Raw genomic sequence first — 16,843 nt, 5'->3', positions numbered from 1 at the left:
TTGTTTATAAACTAACCGTTCCAGTAATTTAGAAAGGAAAGGGAGTATAGATATTGGGCGATAGTCGCGAAAAGTCAGAGGGTTTGAAATTTTTGGTAAAGGAATTAAGTGAGCTTCTTTCCATGTTTCTGGGAAAGTATTAGATTTAATCGAAAAATTAAGGATGTGGGTTATTATAGGAAGAAGAATGTCAATAATTGGAATAATCATGTTTCGGCCTACACAGTCGCTTCCTATGGCTCTTGAGGAAATAGATAGTAAGTTATTCCTGACATCACTTTCAGTAAAAGGTACGAAAGAGAAAGGTTCAGGAGCTTGTTTCATGAAATTAGAGAGAGTATTTAGAGTAGTTTGCTTTGTATTGTGATCAAGAAGAACAGGAGACCTTGAAAAGTGCCTATTAAGAGAATCGACGTTAAGTGAAGCAGGAAGAACTGTTTGTTGCTGTTTCCCAACACCAAGTGATCTTAAAAATTTCCAAACTTTAGCAGGATCGGGATTATCGACTGATTTAAATATGTGACGTTGTTGAGCATCCCTACATATTCTGTTGCATCGGTTTCGGATACTTTTATATTTAACTCGATCGGAACTAGAATTGCTAATTTTGTACTTTGTTAATGCCCGAGTTTTTGCATTTATTAATGTCCTAATTTCATCTGTGAGCCAAGGAGCGGGGAGATGTTTCTTTTTAACAGGTCTAAGAGGCGCATGCATTTCATAAAGCTGTAAAATTAGAGAGTTGAAAAAACTGATTTTGGTATCAATTGAGTCAGTATTATATACTACAGTCCAATCGATATTGCTAGCATCATAGTTGAGACGATCCATGTTAAGATTGTTGAAGTTACGTAGCCAGACTGTTTGAGGTTTTAATTTAGGTAAGCGAACTTTATATGACAAGAATACCAGATCGTGATATGAAAAAGGCACTGAGGTGAACTGACCATGCTTATGTACAAGGTTATTTTTTGATACAATTATTAGATCAAGTAACGATGATTCACAATTAGGTAGGTTATGAGTAGGCATTAAAGGAAGTAACTGCAAGTTGAAGGAATCAATTATTGATTGGAGCTTTCTGCTGCGATGATTAACTTTGCACATGCAGGTATTGAAATCTCCCATTATGATCACATGCTCGTATAATGGAGTAAGACAGTCAAGAATGAATTCAAATGCACTAAAATAATCAACGCCTAACGAAGGACTGTAAAACACACCCAATAGTACTTTGGAGTGTGATATGCTAACTTCAAGTACAAGATGTTCCGCAGAGTCACCGGGGGGTGGCTGAGGAGATACACTTATTATAGAATATGAGAATCGTTCACGAATATATATTGCAACACCGCCGCCGACTCGGCCGGTTCGGTCATTGCGGACAAGCTGAAAACCCGGTAAGGAGTAGGAAGTGGAAGGAAGACAAGGTTTGAGCCAGCTCTCAGACACTAGAATCGCATGAATATTATTACTATCAAATGAAGCAAGCATATCAGTGTAGCTAGAAGGCACACTCTGAGCATTTATATGTAAAACATTGAAATTATTAACACAATCTATAAAAGCTTTCTCAAGTTCACTACGAAGGGAGAAGGTAGGTGAGATGCTGTAGTAGCTTTCATCAGCGGAGCTTTGGCTGCTTGAGGAATTCAAGGACAAAAAATCAACTTCACTGCTATCACTAGTATCTGCCATTACCAGCTAGAATTTATCAAGATTAAAAAGTACAGAACAAATAAATAATAATTAATAAGTAGGTATGTTACAATAATACTTAGATCAATTATAACTAAACTAACTAACTAAACAATAATACTTATATTAATTATAACTAATGTTATGTATCTAAATCCAACGAAAAATATATGTATATATTATATTGCGTTTTCAAGTTATATTAATGTGTTTGAAATTAATATATTAGTGGTTTTATTCAAAAAAACTGTATCCTGTTAACGCCAGTCTCACATGAATTAATTGAACAGAAATTATTAGCGCAAATTATTACAACTAATCAAATTAACAATAACATTATAAAATTTATAGATTATGTTGCTATATAATGATATGCAATGTTACACCAAGAGTATTTTGAATATCAAATTGATATTATTTTACAATGAAATGTATAGTAAAATGATGATACAGTTACAGAACCGACTTACAAACATTGTTAATTTATGTATTAGTATTATTATGTTTTATTATTACAATGTTACACCAAGAGTATTAGAATTATAAAATTTATATAATTTTACAATGAAATGTATAGTAAATATAAATGAAGATACTTACAGAACAGACTTACAAATATTGTCAGTTTATGCATATGTTTTATAGAAGTTATTAAATTGGATTAACTGAATATATTATATTATGAACCAAACAATTAGAAACTATAAATAAAGTTTAATGCAGTTCATTGTTCACCAAAAAGTAGTATAAAGTAAGTACATAGTTTAACTCTCAACTTAACATTTGATTTTAAGTTTATTAAATATATAGTTAATTAAATTTCTTGTAGGTAAATAGTGACACAAAAATGTAAACAATATTACCTAATATTATATTATGTTGGCTAGGCAGATATAATCAAGTAATGCTTACATATTGTACAACATTTATCATATACTACTTTAAAGTACAAACTTATTTCAAGATTCACAGTTTCAGTTTCAGTTCTATCAAATAAGTGAAGTCTAAGTTAGAAATTAGATATCAATTTAACATTGAATAAATTGAGATTAGTATTATAAACAAGAGTCCAGTGTTTAAGAATAACAAATAATTTGTTACAAAATGTTGCTAGCCTTATAAAGTAGACATACAAGTTGAGGAGTAGGGAGACATTAAACAAAATAGAATTAGATGGAGATTAATACTTAAATTTAATAAATTCCTAGCCATACATACTGCAAATCATTATAAAAGCACTAGATCAAGGAGTTTAATTCAAGTAATATAAATGAAAAAGAACTCAGGATTTGATTTGTGTAATTATTACTTAAGTTTAGTTTATGCTTATTTACTTATTCCTGTTAGTTCTCTTTGGCCTGGTGTTACCTGCAGCCTCCTGCCTCTGATCAGCACCACACTCTCCAGCTCTCAATTGTTCGTGCGTTGTGTCGGTGGTAATAGCATCTAATTCAGCGACAGAATTCACACTGTGTTTCGATCCCTTAGAATCAAGTATGAAAATAGTACCATTACTTGTCCAGGTTTTGTTCACCCCAAATTTTCGACGGGCAGTCATAAAAGTCTCATGTCTAGATTTGGTAAGAAACTCAGACAGAGTAATTCCAGACCCTTTTAGGGCAGTTTTACTAAACCATATTGATTTTTTTAAATCCACGTCTTCAAATTTTACAAGTATGGGCCGAGGCTTATCACTTTTATTTTTACCAACACGGTGTGACCTACTAATGGAAGTCACATCCAGCTTGGGGGTTTTAAGATGTTGGGTTAGGTTCTTAACGACAGCTGCCGATGTTTCCTCTTTACTATACTCTGGTATTCCGTGCACCAGTAGCATTTTACGTCTGGACCTCATCTCCGCTTGGTCAGATATTTTCTGAAGTAATTCTACTTGCCTGTGAAGCGTCGACAGTGACGCAATTACAAATGACCGAAAAGCGTAAAAGTCCCCGGCTACGTCGTTGACGTTTGAATTATTATTTGAAGCAGCTGCTGTGTTTTTAATGTTTTGGAGGTTATTCTCGAACTGCTCGAATCTTGTGGCAAAAGCTGTGGTCATATCGACCAACGATTTTTGAAGTGAATCAATAGACATTGATACAACTACTGAACCAGCCCAAACAAATTTGAGAAACACGAAAGGAATATAACTGGTCAGTTAACAGGATGTATAGCAATTATTGAAGCATTATCAGATGCATCAACAATACTAAAAAAAAATCTAGTTTATTTAATGAGGGTAGAAGAAAAAAAATATTTTAAATACGTATGAACTTCTTTGCACTGAATTTAATCAAATTATATTTTCTTTCACTTTGATAATACTTGTACAAGTTAATCAATATTATAATTTTATTTAACGAACGTTATTATTGTAAATAATGAACTTTTAAAATTAAATAGACATAAAAACTTCGGCGGCACACGCGCGCTCGTCCGTCGATGAGCGAGAGAATTGTATGTAATGTCCGCATTTATCACGGGGAGTGTTCCGAAGAGCTGTTTCACCTGATCCCTGTCCCCAAATTCCACCTTCGCACGACACGCCACAAGCAATATATCATCCGTACCATCTCGATGTGTGGCGGTCCTCCACAGTGCGGTTTTCAAGGAGCTTACTTTTACGTCCTACAAAGCTGTGGCTGAGCTGAGGATGAGCTTCCTTGTGCGGTGTTTACGGGACGATACGACATGGCTACTTTCAAAAAGCGCGTACACATTCCTTAAAGTCCGGCAACTCTCCTGTGATTCCTCTGATGTTGCAAGAGAATGTGAACGGCGGTGATCACTAAACACCAGGTGACCCGTACGCTCGTTTGTCCTCCTATTCGATAAAAAAAATGTTTTTTGAATACTTTACTTCTTTGGATTTTTGTTTTTATTTATTGTACATTACTTACATTAACAAACTGGCAGAGCAATTTGAAAACTTCTTCTAACCGGCGATGTCTTGGCGAATGTTCCACAGTTGAACAAAAAAATACATTGATTGATTGACAGCCAGTCGATTACATAAATAAAAATCAATTTTTAATTTCAAGAATCCTGAGGGGCACGGCATTTTATCAGCAGGACGTTTAACGATTCACATGTATAAAAAAAAATATTATTTCAGAGGAGTCAGACCCGTTATCCATAATGCCTCTCCTGGACAGGTTCCAAGAGGTAATAGCCAAGTACAGTTCTGATGAGGACGATGCTGAGCCACTCACCAGGTATGTCTTTATACACTACTTTCTCAAATTCTTCTGAAATTATTATTTACGCGCTCATGAATTTTATTTGTATTGAAAGGACTGGAACCATTACAAATTAAAATATTTTTAATTAAAATACGATACGAAATCACTTATTGTCAAAGTATTAAAAGTCAAAAACTACCATCCCTTCGAAAATTAATGACTCAGACCTCAGAAACTCAGCAGGCTTCTTTTTTATAATTATATTTCGATACAATCAAACTTCAATCAATTTGTGACGCTCGTTCAAATATTGTCGGCTCAAGTTTAAACGAAAATCGTTCCATGAGCATATTTGTACGTATTTCGAATTATCAACCTCGCCACACAACGCTTTGTTCTTCTCAGTGCCTCGATGATTAAATGTGTTGTTGGCAACGGTATTGATACCGTGGACATTTTTTTTGACACATTTTTACACGAACTATCTTGCCCCAAACAAGGCATAGCACATGGGTACAAGACAACGATATATTTAGTACAATATACTTACTTAAATATTTAAACAGATAAAACTAAAACATTGTTGTAGGAGAATCCAAGACAAACAGGATTATAATCAATGTTTCCTTGATAATATTTTTTTATGTAAATAAGGGACGAGACGAGCAGAACGTAGAGCTGATGGTAATTATTTGTAATTGGTAAAAATCCCTGAGCGACACTATAATTGCCCTCGTTACCTTGAGATATAATAAATAAATATAATGTTTAGTCTAATTTGCCCAGTAATTTCCACAACTACGGCGCCCTTCAGACCGAAAAACATTAATGCTTACACATTACTGCTTCACGGCAGAAATACGTGCCTTTGTGGTACCCATAAGCTAGCTGGCATCCTGTCTAAAGAAGCCTAAAACCTAAACTGCCTAAACTGGTCAATATGATATAGATATGACCAATTCAGTATTAAAAATAAAACCTTTAAAGTTATAATGTGTCGTTATTGCAGGCAGCAGGTGTCGGAGGTGTCCTTCGTGCTGCGTGCGCTGTCCAGTCTGACGCAGGCCATGGCGCGGGCGCCACCTGCCAAGCTGCACGTGGAGCACTGGCACCGGCTGATTGGTGGGTCGAGTGGGAGGGCGGGGCGACCATCACACAACATTGAAACAGATATTAACAGTTGCCAGGGCAACCCGTTTTTTACGCACAGGTTCGAGCGTGTGCCTAGCGACATCAATGTCACCGCATGACGCAACGGCTCGGGATACAATATAATTTATTGCTCTTCAAGTGTTTGGGTTTTGTTCATAAAAACGTATGTCGGCGCTTTTGTTTCGAAATAAGCTAGCTCTTTGTTAAATAACATAAATTCAGTTTCGGAATTGTCACTATAATTTTTCTTAGGCAAAAGTTTTAATATTCTATTTTGCAACTTAAATATTTCATTCAAATAAGAGTTATATGTACGTCCGTAACTACTCAAACCATATTGTATATAAGATTGAGCTAGAGAATTGTATAACATTAATTTTACTTTAAAGGGAATACGATTTCTTAAAATCGTCATATTAGCTATAAATTGCCAAAGCTTATTGCAGACGTATTCAATATGGTTACTCCAATTAAATTTACTATCTATATGTAGGCCTAAATATGTAACAGAGTCAACTACTTCAATAGCGGGTCATTTAAAAATGCTGTTATTTGAGTGCAAACAGCTATGGTCGTGGGCAAGAATGTCACCCATTGGTCGTTTTGCAAGTTTTGGTGATCTTATGATTATGAGTTTAGTTTAACCTAGGTTAATTAGCAAACCAGCATCGTGACACCACTTATTCAACGTTTTAAAACTGACTGCAGGTGGTCGCGAGCATTTTTAGGATCTTTATCAGCGTTCAGAAGGCATGTATCATCTGCAAATTGACAACACATGGAGTACTTTATGCATATCATTTACATATGAGAGAAAATGAAGTGGGCCCAGCACTGAGCCCTGCGCTGTACCTTCTGTAGATGCCACATGCCTACTATATGCAGTATCGATCTTAACTGTAAAAGTTCTATAATGGAGGTAATTTTCGCACCATTTTAATAAAGATCTACAAACACCACAACTAGCAAGCTTCTCTACCAGGTGTTTATGCATCAAAATCTCAAAAGCACGCGAAAAGTCAATAAATAAAGCCAGCACATGTTCTTTCCTATTCAGAGGATCGTTGACTTCATTTGTAAGGCAATATATTATTTGCATTTTTTACATTTTTACTTTATGTTATTTGTAACTTTACGTTTAATAACATCCCCGCCATCTTGATGTGTGGAGTTCCTCCACAGTACGGTTTTCAAGGGACATAGTTCCACGTACTACAAAGCTGTGGAATGACCTTTCTTGTGTGGTGTTTCCGGGACGACACGACAAAAACGCTCGTGTGATTCCTCAGGTGTTGCAAGAGTATGGGGCCAGCGGTGATCAAGTAACACCAGTTGACCCGTATGCTCGTTTGTCCTTTTCCTTAATAATATTGATCATAATGACAGGTGTGTATCCAGACCTCGTGCGTCTCTCGTGCGGCGGACGCGCCCGGGCCGCCGGCGCAGCCCTACGTGAAGCCTTGCTACAGTTCGCCGCGCTACTGTCGCCGCCCTAACGCCGGCTCTACACCATCCACATATAGAGCACGAAGCTGTAGCGAGTTTCGCTGACGCTCGTGCGAACCTTCTAGATGCTTCCAGATATACCTCGGTGTGACTAGACCTTTACAATATTACGTACATGGAATTCCCATTATTTTTGTCCCAGCGCTGCAAACTGCCAGCACTGTTTTGAAAACAAATCACGAGCATGACTAACTTTTTATGCTTTACTTAACCTTATTTTGTTACTATACATTAATTTCACGAAATAAAGTTAATATGTGATACATTCTATTGGACTAGTTACACCGGGAATAGAAACCCTCTCCGGCTTGAAGATAGCAAGAGCAGTGACATTTTAGCAATACTAGACTATTGTGTTGCGTGTATGTGAATACGTGTATGCTTTACTCGCTAGTGGTTTATTAAAATAGAACCTATTTAGAGGCGCGTAGAGTTCATTTTGTAGTTATACATATGTAGCATATTAAAATAAAGCAAGTTTAATTCAATTTAAACTAATTTTTATAGCGTGATGAATTTTTGTAATATAAAATATGTATGATTTTTACGAAATATTATGCTAGCTGTATTAATTGAGTAACGTTAGCAAATCTAGCTTGATTTGTGCCACATAAAGAAGCTTTAGGGCAGTTTTTGGATTTTTAGATTGAAGATATTGAATTATTAGTCCTATCTTTTTGCGAGGAATATAAAATAAGTCGACTGTTAGTGCATGCCATATGAACAACTATATACTCCAGTAAATTATAATTTATCCATAAATTCAATAATGGAATGAGTTTTTTTTTAAATAGACACCGAATGCTTACGAAATTTATAAAGCAATTTTTTTAATGTCAAGATGTGTTATATAATAATTATAATGGTAACATATACAACATACATTTTATATCCATCAGTAATTTTAACGGTAGGCGTGGCCTTAACGAACAACACCAGTAGTTGAAAAATGACAGTGTAATGTGTATAATTCGGACAAGTCAAAGTATGACCGAGTCTGAATGAGTTTTCAGCGGTCAGCGAAATCATTGCGCATCTTTATAGCCGCGTGGCGTGTACATTGATATAAATAATACTGCAGTGATATCCGATGAGCGTTGATTGTACTCTACCAATAAATAATTTAAATTTTTATTTTTGATTGATGATTTAAATTATTTATGTTAAATTTGAATAGTACGAAGCTAACATTTTTAACTTTAAACGATCATTATAAGGTTCTGCTATTACTGTAAGATACCGAGATTCACAATTTTATTGTTAGGACTGCGTACACGATTGCGAAATTGATATTTAATGTAATGTGCAAAGATCTACGTGAACACATTGTCTGGTGCCATTTTTATGCGACAATTTAACATCGAAGCATTTGTTAATCAATACTTTAAATTATACACATATTTTAATGTTATAACAATAATCACACGTCACATAGACCGTAGATAACGTCACATAGACCGTAGATAACGTCACATAGACTAAACGGAAACGAAGTATAGTTAAGAGTTGTGGCTAGTTTAGGGTTTGTCAAGTAGTCGGTGTAAGTGAAAAGTGCAAGTGTTTAGTGAATAGTGTTGTCTCTGCTGTAGTTTTTCTTTCTCGATTCACCCACAGATAATACGTCATGTTTAGTACATGACATATGACTTGCTGCTATGTCCGTGTACGAGCAGTAGAACCTATATATGAGGTGATGCTTTTTGAAACGTTTTAAATGTATGTTTAGTTAAAAGAGTTAGAATCCTTTTGAGACAAATTAGTTCACGAATAACAGGCAAATATTCACATTACCTTGTTGTGTAACTAATATTAATTTTTTTTTATGTAAATGTAATTATTACTAATGTCACTAATTTCAAATATTTTCTTTATCTCTATATTTTTTGCAAAACCCTAGCTAGGGATTAGTTAGTACATAGTACAAAACTATATTCCACTACACTTTACGTAAATTATAGTCGGTTTCAATTCTTACTAACATCCCATATTATAAATATCTGACAATGTGTCACTTCACACTTGCACCTACCTGTACTTGCAAAATTACTTTTTATATATTTATAATCAAATTTTATATATTTTTATTTAGCAATTAGAAGGAGCACGCAATAAGATGTTTTATTAATTGATAGTATTAATAGTGGCGCATTTGTCCGTCACGTGCTGGTCACTCGGGCACGTTGTCGCCATATGACGTCATATCAATATGAACGTCGAACCACTTTAATATCGTTGTCATTGTTGCATTTACATAAAGTGGACTTACTGTGTTTGTTTGTGGGTTGCTTGTTCATTGCAAAGGCTGTTTATATCACGAAACATGTATCGAGATAATCTTAGATAATTTATACGTCTAGATAGAGGCTTTTGCTGGTAGACAACCGAAGAAAACAGCCCAGGTTTATTTAGTGTGCGTGACAAGCTACGTCTTACACTCGTGATTTGTATGTCACTTTGTATTAGTGTGCGTGAATTGCTCAAAATAGAGGTCAACTGCAATTTGTTTCGACATTTTCACAGCTGTCACAGTCAATCTAGACGTTTATATGATCTAAGGATGTAATGGAATAAAATATTTTTTGTAAACAATCAAAAAACCTCTTAAATATTTAGTTTAGATGTTTTCAATTGCAAACTGTCAATTACTCTCCTTTGAATAAAACTCAAGTTTTATTTAAATACCACCTCTGTACAATTTACCTAAATAATGAACGATTTATTTTAAAACAATTTCTTCAATATTTTCTAGTGGCTGGCAACCCAAACGTGAGGCTGACATAAACAGTTATTAATAATTAATTGCTAAGTATAAATGTTGCGATATTAAGCAATACTTATTATGCGTAGGCCATATTGTATTACTTCATAATTATTAGCTTTAAATCATTCCAAGTTGACGATAGTTTAGATGTTAGCTACAATAAGTCCTCTCTCTCTACATTCTCTTTCCTTGAACACAAAGGTCAATTTCCGGTCAAGGTCCGAAATTTCCTTCACTTTGCGACCGTTATATTTCACTTTCAAATATGCAGAATACTTTCCATACTTATAATAATTAGTTTTTGATGTAGTTCTTCGGAATTAGGTACCTCAGTATAGAATACAATAGAAAAAATAATAAGTTTTGCAAATATAGTGTGAATAATAATGGTATGTAGTATATATTTTTATTTTGTTGAAATTCTTAGATTAACTTTCATTTAATTAGCAAGCGTTTATGAGTTCGGACTAGTTACAATGTTTACTACTTGTGAGCTTGTGATAAATAATGGGACTTTATTGGGTGCTCATTTTGCCTGTCTTGTGAAAAAGTCTGCAGTCTGCAGTCGGTTGTAAGAAGAGACTACAATACCATTATTTATCGAACAAGTAGTAGGGTACTGTTTGTTACTACTGCGCTAGATGTGTTGTGTTATTTCGGCCGCACTACAACATAGTAGGTGCATCTTATTTGTATTAAATATTAATTGAATAAATATATTAAATCAATCAATGAATAAATGTTTAATATCACTCAATAATGTGTAAACCCCGAAGCACGCAAAGTACGTTATGGTTGTATTAATCTTGCTAATTAACGCATTTAAATACGCTTAGGTGTTCTCTAGTTATAAAAAGTTTTCGTGGGAGGAGTTTTTTAAATGATGAGAACCATTGCGGAAGAGAGAAATCTCTTGCAACAGCAGATAAACCACACGAGCTTTCTGGCCTTTGAGGGTTTATTATTATATATGTCGGAGAAGCTTTGTTTTCGTTGACACCGTCATTAGTGGTTGGGGACTTAGTGGGCATCATCAGGGTAAAATGCAAGCACAAAACACGATGATTCACAGTTTTACACTATTTTAATTTAAATTTAAACAATATTTTGTCACTTCACAATAATTAACAATTAAGATTCAGGGCACCCTTCTTACTTTAACCGACGAATACACTTTCAACGATCCTACTCGATCAGTCGCTATTACTTGAATGTCTCCTCAAAATGTCGGCCTCGCCCGAGTCAAGATGGCGCCTTGACCCCGCTCGAGGCTCGTGCTCTGCTCTGATTGGTCGTTACGCAAATTACAATATTCCTAACTTTCCTGTTTCCATGGAAACAACAATCAACCCGACTCATAGCTTCCTCCGACATATATATTATATACAATTAATGATCATTATCTGTGTAGTCTGTTGATTATGTACCCAAATATAGAATATTTATACATACCTAGATACCTTTTCTGTGATGTTATGCGGCTGAAGTGACAGTCAGATAAATTTTTGATTTGTCAAAAGTTACCGAATGCGATCTTCTTAATCAAAAGTAATAAATATATCGGGTTATTTTGCCCATTTATTCAAAGATTTTATGTTTTCATTATACAGCGCGTATAATAATATTGTTAATATTTTATTTAAGTTGAAACGTTTGTGACTGACGATTATTAATAAATAAATAATCCATTATATGTGAAGTCTTTAAATATTGGACTCGATTGTAATGGAAACCATTACTGACAAGTCTCTCTCTAGAAATAGTGGATAAGCGTCGGAAGAAACTAGCATCTTCAGTGAAATGAAGATGTGGTAACAAATAGATCCGGCCGCATTTGGAGTATTGCTTCTTCTCTCTGCTCTGGGGCACGCCAGTATGAGCTTAAACCATTTAGGGGGCGTCCATTAATGACGTGAGACATTTTTGACAAAATTTCGTTTAGGCGTCGAGATAGATCGTGAAATTAAATTCGTCAGGTTCTGTGATGCAGTCAAGTTCAAAAAATTACTGATAAAGCGAGTAACACAAGATAACACATTCATTTAGTGTTAACACAGCGAATCACTATAAAACCAAAGATTCCAAAATTTATGAACCATGCGGGATTCAAACCTGCGACCTCTCGGGTTCCGCTCAAGCGTTCTTATCAACTGAGCCAACCGTTCGAGTGATGCAGGGATCGTAAATCTTCGTATGCCTTGTTCAAATCTCAGGTTGTGGCTCCATATCACGTGTATACCGAAAAAATTTTCTTTTATAGTAACTTCTAATTATATTTAGTGATTATGGTTTATTATTATAAACTTGTTAAGCGGATTTCTCTCGCTATATTTTTTCCTCTTTATTTAACGTATGGGGCGAGCTGTCAAAAAAATCTCTTAATGGCCGCGTGCGTCACCTCATCGTCGCTCGTGAAAATATAGAAAAAGAAGGTCAAATATAAATCAATCGCCCGGAAAACTGTGTCCTTAACATAAAGTGTTAGTGACATCTGAATTGACAAAAGAGGTGGCTCCTGTCTGGTGAGTATTCCCTTCAAAACTTCCAGTTTTGTCGCCACTATATTTATTCTTATTTGAAGCAAACTAGGTTTTGATATTCTTTTGTTTCGGTGACCTTGGTAATCGAAAATATATCTAACATATGCACCAAACTTACTAGTGTTCATTCACCAACAATTAACCTTTAATAAATAAAAATAAAAATTTCATGAATATTTTGTTTTTATCAATGCTGCGGGTAAACAATCAATTAGGACGCCCTGAAGGTAAAGAAAAAAAACAACGTTGTGCCATTATTTATTTTCATAAACAAAACAAATCTCACCACAATCGGTCATCACAGTAGTGATGTTCATCTTTACGGCTGTCAATAGATGTTAAACTCATCTGAAGACAGGAATGTACAAGAATACAAGTAAATACGTTTACATAGAATGTACTTAGATAAAGATATCTAAAACAGCAACTCTAAGCCTCGATTTCACCACTCAACTAGAACGCGATTAGAACACTGAACTAAGCTTACGAAAATAAACGAGTTAACAGATTCAATTCTGATTTCACCAACACAAACTAAACGCAGTTATAGCCTAAACGCGTTTAAATTCTTTCGCGTTCAAGAGCTTTCACTGTCGGTATCGTACTAGAAACATTGACATTTAATTTTGATTTTGTTCATACTTATCGATACCAGTATTGACAGATATTTGATATATTCTATTGTTTGTGACATGTAAACTCAGTTTACGTCAACATACTCAAAAGTGATTCATGAAATCGCTTTGTGTTTTCGAAACTGGCATTTAAACTCGTGTACGTAAAAATGAGTTTTATTAAACTCAGTTTGAAGTGTCATTGGTGAAATCGGGGATAAAGATAAAATATGGGAGAAATATTTTAATAGTGTTGTCACATAGGAGATAGGAATGTTTTGCTTTAAATATTTATAAATGCGTCTTAAAACAATAAAACTGTCTCACTGTTGAATGGCACTATTTGTAAAAACAGTCAAAGTTAACGTAATGTTGTTCTTAACAAGTTATTATTCGAGTTAAAACTTATAACAATAATATATAATTTTAAGTAAAATCCCATCACATACACGACAAAGCTCTCAGCTTTCGAAAAGGTGCTTTAACAAATAATTTTTTTTGATACACATATTATTATTTAAGTAGTAATTGATTTTACTAAATCAATTTTACGATTAAGTAAAATGCAAAAAAACCCTAAATCACAAACATACAAAACGCAATACGGCGGCAGTAGAAACACTGGGTTAATAGAAAGTCTATTTGCCAATGGTTTATTGTACTGATGTCAAACACTCGGTGCTCACGGCGCCATTAATAATGGCTGCATTAGGAACAGACGTGTGTTGTGCTTCTGATGTTTAATATGTCGCGGGATTGTAATAATCCGTATCAGTGTATAATATCAATACAAATACCAATTTAATAATAACCATTATATATATTGTGTTTAATGCATCTACTACTGCAAACATATGTAGTGTTCACGAGGAAGGTAAAGTAAATTATAAAATCAGGATATAATTCTCAATAAAAAGCATAATTGAGAATCATAAAAATAATATCCCTTGTTTGACCTTATTATAATATCCGATGCTATGTATACTTAAATAAAGAATCGTTCTGCGCTTCGACTAGATACCGCAATACCTAAGAACAATAACTTTTTTAACTATTGGAGGCTTCTGCGTGGCGTCTTGACACTCAATGGCATCTTTCAAATTGTGTAACATATGCTTCGTGTTATTATTTTACATTGAAATTAATAAAATACAAAATAGTTACTGATGATACGTGATCCCAGTGTTTTTATTTTTTTGTTGTAGTATTATTTTTACAAAGTTTTACTGTGCAACCCCCAATTTTAGTTTCAATTATCAGCAAAGTTTAACAGAATATGTGGCACGTCAACGTCACACATTGTTCGAGACTGACTCGACTACGCCCACTTGGGTGTAGTATTAGTTGCCGCACTTTGAGACTACGCCTGCGGTATCTAGTTGGAGCGCAGCGGAGACCAATCCTTAATCTAAGTATGTATCATAAGAAAGATGAAACAGATATTAAATATCAGTAAATTATTAATGAATCAACTACCAGCTCTATTTGTTTCTATTAGCCTGGTATTTCTCAACTACCGTATCACAATAAAAAATTAAACTAGAGATAAAATAACCTAGCATGTCAACCGTATGCCGTCTCATCCCCCCTCTTCCCCCATAGTATACAATAATGTAAATCACAACAAAAATATATCAGATCTTCAAACATTTAACTAACTACACTCAGTAAGTAGGTAACGGTTTTGAGCTTGTTTTAGTAAAGTATTGCACAACAAACGTTAAGATTTAGTAAAAGTTTAAGTATACATTCCCTGCTGCAAAGTATCATGAATATTCCTCTTTTAATATTATATATGATAGAAACTTATGTCACGCACTCGGTGCCCGTGGTGCGCGACAGAAGACTTTTACTTCTGTTAATCTTTCTTATTATTTCTTTCTTATTATTCTTTGACAACTCAGTGGTGACATTGACACTTATAGTCCACGTTAGTGCAATAGGAAGCACATGCCAGCAGGCAGCGAGTGATTGATAAAAGCTCAATAATTTTATTTTAACAATTCTAATGTCAAATAAACATTTTCCAACAGATATAAATAGCTATATTGTGTATAATTTAACCAAAATTTAACGAAAAACTTATGAACGACTAATAAAATTAACACTCACCAGTGCCTTATGTTTTACAATATTTGTAAATAAAATTATTTTCATGCCTTCTCTCGGATAGTAAAACCAACGTAGTAAACACTTAAACAATAGTGAAATTTAGTCCGAGTTTGAAAAAAAAATTGAACGAATGATAGATAACAATAGTTATTTAATAATACATTTATTAAACTCATTGTATTTATTGCTTTATTTCATCACAATAGTCCATAAATCGAAAACTTCAAATCTTTGAAAATAAGGCTCTAAAAATTCTTACGATAGTTAATCCAGGGTAGACAGGTATACAAAAATATAGTAAAATTTTCTAAAGGATGAATAATCTAAACATAGCCTCATTATGTTAGTAAAAAGTATAAGAAGGGTATAGAAGATAATGTGTACAAAAAGATTCATTTCTACGATAAAATATTCAAGATTTTTTTAGTAAATTTTTCTATTTAAGTCTACAAATGGAGTTAGATTCAAAAATTTTAGGTTATAATAGTTAAGATATGTTGGCAATAAATACTAAGGTAACAATATCACTATCTTTGATTTCTAAAACCTACTCAACGACTAAAACCTATCAAATTCATTGAAAAATATTTACGTATAATATTTTGAAAATATACGGAACTTTTATTGCTAAAACTATGTTGATATGAGTAATAACAACTCAAATTGTACATTTCCAAGTTGATATTTATCAAATATTTTCGTGATTACACACTTGATGCATATAGTAAATATAAATAAATATAAACAACAATAGGTTATATGATAATAAAATATGTACCACTACATATGCTTAAAGCAAATGAATTTTTTAAAACAGTTTAGAGAATATATAAATGAAAAAATAAACATTGAAATAAATACACAATGAGTGGGTGTGTATGAAGTCAGCTTACGGCGGCAGGTTCATCTGCAAGTTCTGGAGATACGCCGACGTGGAGTTGAGCAGTCCGATGCGCTGCTTTTGCTTGCGTTGCTCTGTCATCTGGAGATAAACCGCATAATGTAAAACGCGCAACAAAGGATAAAAGAATACCTGCACATACATATGTCTTTTGGAAAGTTATGAAACAATATATCGAGATCACCTACCTACCGAAGTACTAAAAAAAAAAAATAAGAAATTACGAAATCTAGTGCACACATAACCTCCAATCTAAAGAATATATTTAGTCGTATTAAATCAACTTAATAATTTTTACATTAATATTGTAACTAAAATTTATGAACGATGCGGGACTCGAACCCGCGACCTCTGGGACGGAACCCCAGATGTCGCAT

At 34.1% G+C, this 16,843-nt stretch overlaps 2 protein-coding genes across 2 annotated transcripts in view; one reads left to right on the top strand and one right to left on the bottom strand.

Annotated features, from left to right (window-relative positions):
* Positions 1–11,992, top strand: part of LOC126970127 (protein MON2 homolog) — a 72,303-nt gene extending 60,311 nt beyond the window's left edge. The window contains exons 36-38 of the mRNA XM_050815856.1: positions 4,814–4,913; positions 5,890–6,002; positions 7,419–11,992. Coding sequence (XP_050671813.1) covers positions 4,814–4,913; positions 5,890–6,002; positions 7,419–7,528 — 323 coding nt within the window. The 3' untranslated portion in view covers positions 7,529–11,992. The remainder of the gene's footprint in view (positions 1–4,813; positions 4,914–5,889; positions 6,003–7,418) is intronic.
* On the bottom strand, positions 2,981–3,900 carry LOC126970187 (uncharacterized). Its single transcript, XM_050815969.1, has one exon. It carries the CDS (start codon positions 3,791–3,793, stop codon positions 3,029–3,031), a length of 765 nt encoding a protein of 254 aa, XP_050671926.1. The 5' UTR covers positions 3,794–3,900; the 3' UTR covers positions 2,981–3,028.
* Positions 11,993–16,843: the final 4,851 nt, after the last annotated feature.

This window comes from Leptidea sinapis, chromosome 20, assembly GCF_905404315.1.
Source record: "Leptidea sinapis chromosome 20, ilLepSina1.1, whole genome shotgun sequence".
In the NCBI taxonomy this organism is placed as follows: domain Eukaryota; kingdom Metazoa; phylum Arthropoda; class Insecta; order Lepidoptera; family Pieridae; genus Leptidea; species Leptidea sinapis.
This window is presented reverse-complemented; position numbering and strand designations above follow the sequence as displayed.